The sequence below is a fragment of the Trichomycterus rosablanca genome, chromosome 5 (genome assembly GCF_030014385.1).
Source record: "Trichomycterus rosablanca isolate fTriRos1 chromosome 5, fTriRos1.hap1, whole genome shotgun sequence".
NCBI lineage: Eukaryota > Metazoa > Chordata > Actinopteri > Siluriformes > Trichomycteridae > Trichomycterus > Trichomycterus rosablanca.
Window position 1 is genome coordinate 12,333,441 of NC_085992.1, and position 13,814 is coordinate 12,347,254.

General features: G+C 39.2%; 1 protein-coding gene across 4 annotated transcripts in view; it reads left to right on the forward strand.

The window, feature by feature from the left end:
• Positions 1-9,943, forward strand: part of esr2b (estrogen receptor 2b) — a 33,552-nt gene extending 23,609 nt beyond the window's left edge. For 2 of the 4 annotated variants that reach the window (XM_062995729.1, XM_062995730.1), the window contains 4 exons: positions 873-1,006; positions 1,496-1,673; positions 2,027-2,272; positions 8,228-9,943. In XM_062995729.1, coding sequence (XP_062851799.1) covers positions 873-1,006; positions 1,496-1,673; positions 2,027-2,272; positions 8,228-8,363 — 694 coding nt within the window. In that variant the 3' untranslated portion in view covers positions 8,364-9,943. Of the gene's footprint in view, positions 1-872; positions 1,027-1,495; positions 1,674-2,026; positions 2,273-4,212; positions 4,497-8,227 lie in introns of those variants that run through there. The other 2 variants (XM_062995731.1, XM_062995732.1) reach the window with 2 other exon arrangements.
• The last annotated feature ends 3,871 nt before the right edge of the window (positions 9,944-13,814 follow it).

Genomic DNA, 13,814 nt, shown 5'->3' on the forward strand with positions numbered 1-13,814 from the left:
ATGAAATGTGCTCTTGGTGTGATCTTTGCAGGACTCTTACTCATTCCAAGTAAGAGTAGTAACAGCGATTGTTATCATTCTAAGCACAACACATGCCTCAAATATTTTTTTGAAAGTCATTGGCTTAGACATGTACTTGAAATGTACAAGTGTGTGTGTGTGTGTGTGTGTGCAATTTAATTTCACTCCTCCACAGTGATTATCACTGAGGACTTAACTAACCTTGAAATGTTCCCATAACACAGGCTTATTTGCCACTACTGTTACACAGTATAATCATGCAATAGAGCAGTTTGTGTGTGTGTGTGTGTGTGTGTGTGTGTATGTGCGTGCGTGCACACGTGTTAGGAATACAGTTGTCTTGCATAGAAACCTGTGGTGAGATCTTTTATGCCTTCATTACACCTTAAAAGAGCCCTGATTTCTTAATTCTTACTTAGTTTCACGGATGTGTGTGTGTGTGTGTGTGTGTGTGAAGCACTCAATGATTGCAGTAATGAAGGCAAAGCACAATTCTGTTTACTTTCTATTTGGTGTAAACATTCTCATTAAAGGTCTAACAGGAAGAAGTTTTTGGCTTTAGCTGGTCAGGTGTATCTGCCTCAGTGGCATCATGTCCACTGGGGGAGCAGTAAAGCATTAAAATAGCATTTTATTTTTATGAAGCACTTGGTGCAGTCAATCACCATTTCTCCTAATCGGTGATTCCAATTGCAGAATGACATTATTTTTATAGGAAAAGATCCAGGATAGATCCAGGATGTCAACTGCACCATAAAGCAAACGCTGTCAAAATAGAAGCTAATACTATTTGCTTACTCTGGCCTCTATGGCTTAAACTCTCTCTTACTCTGTCTCTCTCTTTCTCTCAGGGAGGAATGGAGCTGTGTAGAGGGAATTATGGAGATCTTCGACATGCTCTTGGCTGGCTCTTCAAGATTCAGAGAGCTGAAACTGCAGAAGGAGGAGTACGTTTGCCTCAAAGCGCTCATCCTGCTCAACTCCAGTATGTGTTTGGACTGACGTGTATGTGTGTGTTTGTGAATTTGTATTTACAAACAGTCTAGGCTCTCCAGTCAATTAACTCCTTTTGACTGATCAACACATTTAGCGCTAAACCTGTTAGTGCTGAAGTGGCAGAGCATTTATTGTGGGATTTAGGTTGACCTTTTTAAATGATGCTCTCACTGTGTACGCTTGTTTAGTCTCATTTGCCCCAAATAGGTAAATTTGCTGTTTGCACAGTAGACTTGACTGCTGCTGCGCTGTGCAACAGACCAGAATTAAATTAAATAAACTCTTTTATTATAATCTGTGAGAAGTACCTTTAATATGTGAAGCGTCCTTGGGTATTATGAAAGGCGCTATATAAGTCGAATGTATTATTATTATTATTATTATTAATTGAAGATCAGTAGGTGCAAGCATAAGAAAAGCCTTTACATTTTCTTACTCTTTTGTAAAACACAGTGGTGGTTGTGTGTGTTGTTTTTAGACATGACATCCCCAGAGTGCGAGGAGGAACTGGAGAGCCGGACGAAGCTGCTGCGGCTGCTGGATGATGTGACTGATGCACTGGTGTGGGCCATTTCCAAAACAGGCCTGTCCATGCAGCAACAATCTGCTCGTCTTGCTCACCTACTAATGCTGCTCTCACACATCCGACATCTTAGGTACTACATACAGTGTGTGTGTGTGTGTGTGTGCTTGTGTGTTGTACCTACACATCAAATTGAGTAGTCAAGTGGACTGTAAGTATGTGTAAAACAGTGTTACTAGTACCCTGTGCTGCAGTGAACTGAAGCACTATCAAGGTGTCTGTTATAAGAATATTATTGGTCTGAAAATAACAGTAGTGGTGCCAGGGTAGCACAGCACTGGGATAGCACAGTTGCAGCCTCTGCTGGCTGGTCAAAGTCACCTCTGAAAAGAAGGGGTGGTCAACTGAACACATAGAACTGGATCATAGACAATAGTGCTATGTCTTTATTACCCATAATTCCTTTTCCACTTTTCTTCTCTGTAGCAACAAAGGCATGGAGCACCTTTCCAGTATGAAGAGGAAGAATGTAGTCTTATTGTATGACCTGCTGCTGGAGATGCTTGATGCAAACACAGCTCAAAACAAACGTCTGTCTGGAAGCCACTCTGACCCTGTAGTTACGATCCCAGCAACCCCACCAATCACACAACCCACCTCCCGGATCCAAAGTCCAATTACACACCAGCTTACACACAGAGAGGAATCACAGGGGGACGAGCACAGCCCTGAGTGAGTGCCGTTTTTAATTTACATGCACAGGTCTGTTCAACTATATATACGAGTGTGTTTCTACCAAAAAGAATGTGACATTATTAAGCTTGTCCTATTACTTTGTAAGTCAAAAACCTGTATGTAGGTGTCGTAAACAAGTTTTTAACTGTTCAGGTAAGGTTTGCTCGCTGACCAATAGAAATGAGAGTTTAAAAACAACAAATAAATTGCAGCGTGTCAGTCTTAGAACAACACAACATTTCATGTAGAAGGTTCTTACAGGTACCGTATTTTCCTTACCTTTGGTTGGCCAGTTAGAATACTTTGTCCATTTGTTATTTTAGAATGATGCTTTAGAAATATTCTTTGTGATCCGAGCTACGTGGACACCAGCTGTGTAGCAGACAAGGCCAGCTTAAAAAGGTGGAGCCTGGGTGATTTTAAACAGAAGTGGTCTGCCATATTTATTATTGGATCAACTGTCTATCACTGTGAAGCTTCATCCTTTGAAAGTCAACACAGCAGAAAGTTCCATTAATGTTAACTGTAATGAATTTTAGTTTTCTCTGACCAAGAGAATGACCACAAATGCCATTTCAATGAACTTGATGTCTTAGGACCTTAATTTGCTTTACCAGAGCGCTGTGAACCTTCCACATATCTGACATTATAAAATATATTTGATGTGTTTGAATGTAGGTAAATGACCTAACTAAATTATCTAACAGTCATGCTTGTGTTTGTATTTATACAACCGTACAAGTTGCTGATCCCTTAGCTAAATAGTTAGCAGTGGCTAAAAGAAGGAATGTCAAATAGGGGATCAGTAGCAGAAATTGCTGCAGCCATTTCTGAGGCCGTCCTCAGTAACAGGTCGGTAATAATAATAATTATAGGTTACATTTATATAGCACCTTTCTCATCCTCAAGGTCGCTTTACAACAAAACTTTGGTATCAACTGTTTACAGGAGGTAGTTAAAGGTAAACAAATAAAGAAGCAAGTCAATGAATAAACCGCAAACATGGTACCTGGGTTAATATGCACTGAATATAACAACACAACACGATAATCAGACTAGACTGCACATAACAGTTCAAGGAGTTAAAAGAGTTGCAGACAGAATTTACCAGGGTGTGTGTTTAAAATGATAAGTCTAAAAAATATGGTACATTTCAAATCCGTGTTTTGCTACAAGCTTCAGAAATGTATGTAATGTATAGAAATGTGTCTGGATTTGAAATTGCACTATCCATCCATCCATTCATCTCTTCTCTTTCTTGTATAAAGCACTCGTGTGCCATAGGTGCTACGTACATCAGAATTTTGTGGATATGCTCTAAAATGCACTAAAGTAAGGGAAATGTTTTACTTTTCACTTCTTGCGGATGTACGAGGAGTGTGTAGCTGAGTTGCTTTACCTATTTGAGGATCTACCCAAGCGCCTTGTTTGCAACTGCATCCATACACTGGACTAAACAAGCGTGCATCAGGGCTTATGCTTGCAGCCAGCACCAGTGTGACTTTTTGTATGCGCTTTTCATTTTTACTAAATCTTGGCTATGTCTCAAATCTCAAAAGGGACAGTTGAAAACGCCAAGGTACACAAAATTTCAATACCAAATGATTCATGTATTCATGTCTGTTTGTATAACTGAGCCATCGACTGTAAATACTCTGTATCTTCATATTAGTTTATGCAAAACATCCTATTATTTTGTACACTTTTAAACGGCTGTTTCTTCAACCTTGTGGTGCAACTGTTTTAAATGTCTTGTTACCTGGATACTCAGTCCTGATTTTGCTCTAGCAGTGTAATTAAGAAACAGCTAACAGTATCAGGGTGTGTTATATGGCAAGAAAAAATAACAGCAATGTAATGTTTTACACATACTGGTTGTAGGGGTGCTCAGGTGGTGCAACTGTAAATTATGATAGCCTTCTTCCTCTGGAATCCAGGGTTTGAATTTCCAGTGGTGCCGGGTGTCTGAGAGGGAGTGGCCGAGGCTCTGTGATGAACTTGCGTCCTATCCAGGGTACTACATTGCGCCTCGTGATTAGTGACTTGCCGCAACCCTGACCAGGATAAATTGGTTTATGAAAATTAAATAAAAAACAAAACTAAACAATCATGTAAAATGTTTGCAAATGATTAAACACGTCAGTTTGTAGAGATTTCTCTACAGTGTGTCTGATTGCACTGTAGCTACAGTGGGGCCAAAAAGTATTTAGTCAGCCACTGATTGTGCAAGTTCTCCTACTTAGAAAGATGAGAGAGGTCTGTAATTCTCATCATAGGTACACTTCAACTATGAGAGACAAAATGAGAAAAAAAATCCAGGAAATCACATTGTAGGATTTTTAAAGAATTTATTTGTAAATTATGGTGGAAAATAAGTATTTGGTCAATAACAAAAGTTCAACTCAATACTTTGTAACATAACCTTTGTTGGCAATGACAGAGGTGAAACGTTTCCTGTAAGTCTTCACCAGGTTTGCACACACTGTAGCTGGTATTTTGGCCCATTCCTCCATGCAGATCTCCTCTAGAGCAGTGATGTTTTGGGGCTGTCGCTGGGCAACACGGACTTTCAACTCCCTCCACACATTTTCTATGGGGTTGAGGTCTGGAGACTGGCTAGGCCACTCCAGGACCTTGAAATGCTTTTTACGGAGCCACTCCTTCGTTGCCCGAGCGGTGTGTTTAGGATCATTGTCATGCTGGAAGACCCAGCCACGTTCCATCTTCAATGCTCTCACTGATGGAAGGAGGTTTTGACTTAAAATCTCACGATACATGGCCCCGTTCATTCTTCCCTTAACACGGATCAGTCGTCCTGTCCCCTTTGCAGAAAAACAGCCCCAAAGCATGATGTTTCCACCCCCATGCTTCACAGTAGGTATGGTGTTCTTGGGTTCTTCTTCTTCCTCCAAACATGACGAGTTGAGTTTTTACCAAAAAGTTCCATTTTGGTTTCATCTGACCACATGATATTCTCCCAATCCTCTTCTGGATCATCCATATGCTCTCTGGCAAACTTCAGACGGGCCTGGACATGTACTGGCTTAAGCAGGGGGACACGCCTGGCACTGCAGGATTTGAGTCCCTCTCGGCGTAGTGTGTTACTGATGGTAGCCTTTGTTACTTTGGTCCCAGCTCTCTGCAGGTTATTCATCAGGTTCCTCCGTGTAGTTCTGGGATTTTTGCTGACCGTTCTCATGATCATTTTGACCCCACGGGATGAGATCTTGCGTGGGGCCCCAGATCGAGGGAGATTGTGGTCTTGTATGTCTTCCATTTTCTTACAATTGCTCCCACAGTTGATATATTCACACCAACCTGCTTGCCTATTGTAGATTCACTCTTCCCAGCCTGGTGCAGGTCTACAATTTTCTTCCTGGTGTCCTTCGACAGCTCTTTGGTCTTGGCCATGGTTGAGTTTGGAGTCTGACTGTTTGAGGCTGTGGACAGGTGTCTTTTATACAGATAACGAGGTCAAACGGGTGCCATTAATACAGGTAACGAGTGGAGGACAGAAGAGCTTCTTAAAGAAGAAGTTACAGGTCTGTGAGAGCCAGAAATCTTGCTTGTTATTGACCAAATACTTATTTTCCACCATAATTTACAAATAAATTCTTTAAAAATCCTACAATGTGATTTCCTGGATTTTTTTTCTCATTTTGTCTCTCGTAGTTGAAGTGTACCTATGATGAAAATTACAGACCTCTCTCATCTTTCTAAGTAGGAGAACCTGCACAATCAGTGGCTGACTAAATACTTTTTGGCCCCACTGTACACTCTACCAAACTCAGTTTTGATCTTGTTTACTCTTTAGTCTTGGTCTTGTCTTTGTCTTAATGGCCTTGACTGCAGCACTGTTCACTACAATTGTGAATGCCTGTAGGTAAAAACAGGAATTCAATCTAGTTATAAAGCGCTTGAAACAATCAAGAGGTTGTAACTAGATTGAAAAATTAGTAAGTAAATACATACAAATCAAGAAATCAGTTGCACTATTCCAGGACTTGTAAATACTGTCAAGAGCAAAATATGTGTATCCAGGTCCTGACTGTGGGTGAACTGTTTATGTGATTCATATTCATGTGCATTCAGTCTGTAATCTGCTGATAAACTTTTGGCATCAGTCCATTAGCACAAAACATAATGCTAAATCGTTGTTAAAATTCATGGGTTATTGTCTATTAAATGGCAACCCTGTGCTTTACACTTCTTCTATACAATTTCTCCAGACTGTTAAACATGAAAGCACCTGTTAAAAATGAAATAAAAAACATGCAACGTTCTTCAGGCAAAGCACTTTTATTTTTTAAGATCAGGTTTGGCTTTAAATTATACATGGTCTCATAAATACTTCAAAAATAAAAGCACACAAAGTACACACTTGTGGTATTAATGTTCTGTGCTTACATTATGGCTTGAGTCATCAGTAACCAGTGACAGGAAAAATAAATACAACAAAATAGTGATCACATGGTAATATAACAGCTAGACCAGTTCTGTAGTCTAGCTTTTAAAAGGGTTTTCCTTTTTTTACTTTTTACACACAGTTCTTATTTTAGGGCTCAATAATAATATAACTACTGTACACTCAGATAAAACTCACTTATATACACTTTATTTTTGGCTCTAATTACATACATTGTTGTAACATCAACTCTGAAGCAAAACCAAACCGCAATTTTAATGTAACCCTAGGAGATCACACACACGCACACATAAAACACTGCAGATTTCAAGCTGAAAAGACCTAAAGTGAGTTGTCTTTTGTTCTCACATTCCTCTTATTTCTTTCCTTCATGGCTTTAAGCACTCTTACCTAAAACAAACTTCGAAAGAATCTTCACATGAAACCAAAAAATACAGCTCACTTTCCTTTAGTATATACAAAAATATAATATAATGCTGGTGACTGGAGGGACACAGGTTTTATTCATTTTAACACCAAACCATAAGAGGGTGGATATGCAATAGCTGCCCCCCTTTTCTTACTCCAGCTTGTTTCCAGGTTAATAAATAAAAATAGAAAATGTTGCTAGGTTAAAAATATAGTTTATTAAGGCTCATGTGGTGGGTGGCTTTTAGGTCGGGGGTAGCTGAAATGAAAGCAAAAATTTAAATCAGCTTGCTGTTGTTACCCAGCACAATGTTTGCATGTTTCAATTTCCAATACCACATTATTTTCATTAGTTATGTGTTTATAGTTATGTGTTTATTAATAATAAAAAAATATTTTTAAAGAAGATAAAAAAAAAGTGATTTTATAGAAATATTAAATTTACCAAGGTGGTTTATTGATCAGGGTACCAATGAGCTGGTATGGCAGTACAGTTTTTGCAAGATTTTCATGTAGAAGGTAATAAAGTGGTAAAAAGCATAAATTGTTTTGGCAGCTTGACACTTTATGATAGATTTGTTTAGTGTGTAGCTTCCTAGAACTGACAAATTCTGTAAAGAATTTTTACTGCTTTACCTGCCAATTAAAAAAAAAAAGAATGAATAGACTTACTGAATGTATTTTACATTTTGGATTATTTGACTTTGCACTAATCTTACACAAGGTTCAATAATGTGGATCCCAGATGATCCTTGAGTAAAATTTCTGGTACATTTTGACTGACCAGATCATCAGTTACACATGCAGGCCAATTTAGCTGGAGACACTGCAGTAGCAAATGGGGTCACTTTGGTCAAAAGTGCTTAAAAAAAGAATCTAACTGGAGCTAAATGGGCATTGCTACATTTTAAGTTTTACCCTACTGCAATAATAAATGCCCTCCTCTTTTTGTATAAAGTGGCGATTTAAAAAATTGGACTTGCAGACATCAAAATAGGAAAATAGTTATAACCTGGGCATTTGAACCAGCATAATAAAAGATAATGGTCTTCTCTACAAAGTAAGATGATCAAAATGATCTTCTCTGTGAAGTAAAAGCTTTTATGTTCATCATGTAGGAGGAGGACCGTTGGTGTAGTGCAGCATAGGGTAGAAGGAGCGAGCGAAGTTGTTGGAAAGGGTGCAGCTGTAGTCGTCCTCCGAATGTGGTACCAGGCACGTCAGCATCAGCAGCAGCAAAAAGAGCAGGTGTAAAGGAAATGCAGCCCGAAGAACCCGGTACAGAAATGGTCTGTGTGCAGAAACATTCGTGTTCTGTCCCCTGGAGATCAAAACGAACAGGAAAGAAGAAAAAATAAACAGGTCAGAGAAAGCAAAATGAGCCTTAGAGGTAGGACACATTCAAAATGTTTTAAATGTTTTTTTCATGATTCATGGTACAAAAACGCTGCCTTTTAAAAGTCTGTACAACACTACCAGTAAAACTACCAATAAAACACAGCCAGTAAAACAGTACCAGTAAATCTTGCCAAGTGCTTGTTACTGTGAGTTAGACCTACAGTACATGTCTACCTGTCTACAAGTCTGTCTGTGATATTAAAAAAGTATCTCAGTAAGTAACTCAGGTAAACCACATTTTGACATCTTTTATCACAATATTTTGATACAGTGATATCTTAAAAAAAGTTTTGGACTTCCCTATTATCAAATTTCATGTGTTGTTGATTGAAAAGTGAAGAAATATAAACACATTCTGGACAAAAAAAAAAACCAAATGTGGTGATTTTCTGCTAATTTAGGTGCAAACTTTTGCACAAGACACATTTTATTTTTTCCAATATGATACATTTTGCAAATAAACACTTGCTGCTGGAGCCTATGCCAGTTTTTCAATGGGAGCAAGGCACACAGTAACACCCTGGACGGGGCACCAGTCCATCGCAGGGCAATTCAGGGTCTCCAATTAACCTGACTGCATCTTTTTGGACTGTGGAAGGAAACCGGAGCTCCCGGAGAAAACCCACGCAGACACGGGGAGAACATGCAAACTACACAGAAAGGACCTGGAACGCCCCGCCTGGAGATCAAACCCAGGACCTTCTTGCTGTGAGGTGACAGTGCTACCCACTTAGCCACCGTGCCGCTTTATCCTAGTCAGGTTCGCCAATCCATTGCAGGCCTTCAGCCACCACCTTTTTAGGCACTGAATAAAAAAATACATTTTTTAATGTTTGGGGAGCTGCAAAATCTCCTGATGTGTAAATATTCAGCGCTAAGCAAAACCCCTGATTTATTACGTCTGGCTGCACTTAGTTCTCTGCAAATGTAAAAACTGGATTACATGTTCCAGTCATTTATGTATTCCCTACACACACACGCCCCACATGCAAACTGTCGATACGTACGTCACACTTTTAGGAGGTCTCATTTCAACAGGCCTCGTCTCCTACAAAACAGAAGTGAGGAAACAAGTCAGCATTTTTCAGAGACACAAGGAACTCATCACAAAGCTGTTTCCCTTTTTTGATGATCGTTCTCTGTAAGGTACCTTGTCTGTTAGAGCAGAGACTCCTGCTGCACTTCTCACATCACTGCCATCTACTGATGAACCTTCACTTTCCTGCAACACAAATGCACATTCACTTTTTTATTACAACCATTTGTTTCTGTTTTTAATCTCCATGCTAATTAATCTAACCTCAAGCAACATGCTGCTATTTTATAAAATTTACTCTTAATAAACTACCCTTTGGAATGCACTTAGCCTTTCGCTTTGCTGTTTTTTTTCTCTGCCAGTGTTTGAGTAACATTCAGATTAGGGCTGGGCGATTTTACCAAAAAAAAAAAATCTCGATTATTTTAAAATTATACCCGATTGTCGATTACGATTTCGATTTTTTTTGTTCTTGTATAATGCAATTAAAATAAGACTCAAATTTCTTTTTTTGCATTGTAATTAAAGGCTGCAGAAGTGCAAAAATAGTAACAGCACCACCTATAATTATCCTTTTAAGGGACTCAAACTTTATAACAATAACGATATCACAATAATTAACAATAATTAAGACAAAATAGATCTAAATTATCTATATCCTTATCTATCTATATCTAAGAATAGCTCACAAACAACTTTTATTTTAAATAATGTTCAGCAGAACCTCCTTACAGTAGGAAAAAAACTACAAAAAGTTCTTTACAGGTTTCTTAAAAGGAACACGAGCCTGTACTGTGCTGTTTCCACCACTGAGTGAGTCTGTATCAGTATCTACATTGGGGGGGGCATCAAGTGATCACTCAGCTCAGCTTTGATTTTATCCTCTTGTGATTTGGGGGGTGGATACAACATTTTAAACATTTAAGGATGTGTAATGTGTCATTTTAGTCCCATAAAACTTTCAAACTGTATTAACCACTATTATGTGTCGTAGAATGATTCGATTCTATTGAACGGCCCTTTAAGCCAAAATAAAAGAAACCGATTTGCGCATTTGGGAGTCGTTACATACATACGGCTCTTTAAAAGGAGCCGAGACAAAAGATCCGACTCCCTATCGCAGAATTCACTGCAGCAGTTTCCCAGACGCGATTTTTTTACTCAGTAACGGATGTGATTTAAAATGTAGCGAATTACAATTCTTAGTACAAAACTTACTTAAGTAAAAGTAAAATTACAGGCTGTAAAATCTACTTTAAAAAGTACAAGTACACAAAAAAACGACTCAATTACAGTAACGCGAGTAAATGTCATTCGTTACTTTCCAGCCAATCCTGATCGCGCTCATCGGCTCCGTATTTTGATTCAGTTCAGCGGTGTTTGATTCAGTGAATCTTAATTAAACTCTTCTGTTTGTGTCTCGTTTTGCCGATCGTGTTTGCGCTCCTTATTACTGAATCTAACCGTTACCGTGTATAATCCTTGTTGTCTTCCGTTTACTGTTTTGGTTTTCACTGGTTTTGGACTCTACCTGGTTTTGTACACTGTTTTCGCCCTTTTTATATTAAACTTTCCCTGATTTATATTCCGCGAGCGTCTGGTCAGTTTCTGCTTCGTGACATATTGGTATTTTAATTAAAATATAAAGTGTGTAAACAATCGCGATTGTCACATTCTAACATCGGGTGAAAACGTTCATGCGAATTAACCGAATTAATCGTGAAAATCGCCCAGCCCTAATTCAGATCACTAAATAGTTCAATAAATCTGCAGTTCGTTTATTTAATTTCATTTATTTGACTGCTCAGTAATGGTCAGGCCAGCAGTGGGTCTGGTTCTCCTTTGTGCAATGCATCCATTGCAGAGCTTAAACCACCCAGCCTAGCCAATCATCTCTGTAAAGAAACCTGGTCGGCCGATAGCACTGCTGAGATTTGAACCTGGTATAAACAGTTGCACCGCCTGTTAAAAAGACCCCCAGCCCAAGCAATTGTTCTCCAAAAGCATTGGTTTAACCCACACTGTGTATTTAAAACCTGCTGTAAGCTACAATTCACCTTGTATTACTAATATTGGAACACTTCTTCATATTATTAAACATATGTGTTTCGGGCACAATATGCCCTTAAGCAGGTTATGATGGCCTGAACTGATGCAACAGCAGAAATAATTAAGTATCAATAAAGCGTAAGATAAATGGGGTTGGCTGTTGATACATTAAGCCACACACACTTATGGCTTAATGCATGAGAACTGCTGTTTGTTTAGTATTGACGCCATTGTTAGGTGGAAAGTTAAAACCTTCTTCACTGATCTAATGTAAGCTCCAGACTTTGGCTGCTCTTCATAACGCCATTCAATAAGAACACAGCAGCCTACTGTATAGCGTGTGAGAGACGTACCAGTCTGGTTTGCAGCGTGTTGAGATCATGCTTGACCTGTCGGAGGAGGAGACGAAGCTTGTTGTTTATGACGTGCACCTTCTCTTTAGCCTCCATGCTCTCCTCACCCTGTTCCACATGCAGGATTTGAGAGGAGAGGCGCTGTAGAGAGAGAACCTCTTCCTCACGACTCTGGAGCTCCTGCTGCACAGCCTACACACACACACACACACAAAATTAAACTTTATCTATTCAGGTAACATTTTTGCACCCATGTTTTCCTGTAAATCACGACCCGCTGCTACCCTGACCAGGATAAAACAAAATAAAATAATATATCAATTGAAAATGTGGAGAAAAAGAAATTATGATCCACCAAAGCGTACAGTATTAATACTTGCAATCAGAGTAAAATAAAGTGTACAACACTAACTGGACAAAATGAGTTAATAAAAGTACCTGGTGTTTTTGGTATTTGTTACCAGGTAAATGAATGAAAACAATTTTAAAGATGTATTTAAACAAGGATGGTGCATAGTGGAAATCATTGTGCACTAACTGTATTTGATTTGAAGCAAATTAATGTTGCAACCCTTTGTAGTTAAAATACATGAACATACATTTCATGACGTCGGTAACACACACTTACCTTAAGTGTATCTCTGTGCTCCTGCAGTACACTGGTGTCTACATTGGGATCATGAATATTCACCATGTAGCGCTGACTCTCTGCTCTAGCCAACCACAGCAGCAAAGAGTGCAGCGTCACATGGAATTCCTAAACAAAAACAAACAAGCAGAACTGATGAATACTCAAATTTCAAGCATTAAAGCTATATAATACTGGTTTCTGCTCTAATAAAGCCATTTCTTCCAGCCTAATGATTCCTAAAGCTCAGAACAGTGTGGGTAACTTGACCCCCCTTTCCCAGTCAATCTTAGACTGCTCAGTAGCTGTTTATTTTTTTGAGTTAAGAGCTTGATTTAAAGATGTTACTGTCTGTAACTACTCATTTGATCGCACTGATGGCTGTTTTCTTCACCTGACACTGTAAGAGTGCATAGTGCAGCTGATTTTCCCAGGTGTCCAGAGCAGTGCAGGCCTCCTTCCATTTATCATTGACTACTTGAAGCTTCATCCTCAGCTCTTCCTGCTCTGCACCTTCCGGGAAGCCCCGTCCACTTAGGTTAGCACCAATCAACAGAGTCTTGTAGCTGCCAAATGTCCTCTGCAGTTCCTTGAAAGAGGAACAACAAAAAAGGTCAGAAATATGAAACAACTAATGTTTGGATTTTAAACAGTTCCTTATCACTTTGGTACAATCATGTAGAAAACATCCTCTTGGTGTAACGATACATTATTACACCAGTAGTTACTAGAAATGAGTAAGTATTGAAATATATTTATTTAATTACAGTGTACAGTGCACACCAGACGACAACATGGTTTCTGTTCCTATGGCCCTGGGTTTGATTCACTGTCTGCATGTTTTGCATGTTCTCCTTGTGCCTGGGTGGTTTGCTGTTGAGTATACCAGTATACCAGAGTATACTCTTATTACAAATGCATGATGAAGGTGGATTGGGCACAAAAATAACCCTCAGGTGTGGGTATGCTATCATACACACGCTGTCACTTTACAGCAAGAACAGCCAGGCTCCTTTCCGTGTGGAATTTCCATGTTCTTCTACCTGTGTCCGTGTGGGTTTCCTCTGGCTACTCTGGTTTCCTCCAAGTACAAACACATGCAGTCAGGCCAATTAAAGCTACTGTGTGTCTGTGTGTGTATAATGGACTGGTGACCTGTCCAGCGTGTTTCCTGCCTTTGGCCCAATAAAATAGACCCACCGCAACCCTAAATCAGTACCTACAGGACACAAGTACCTAAG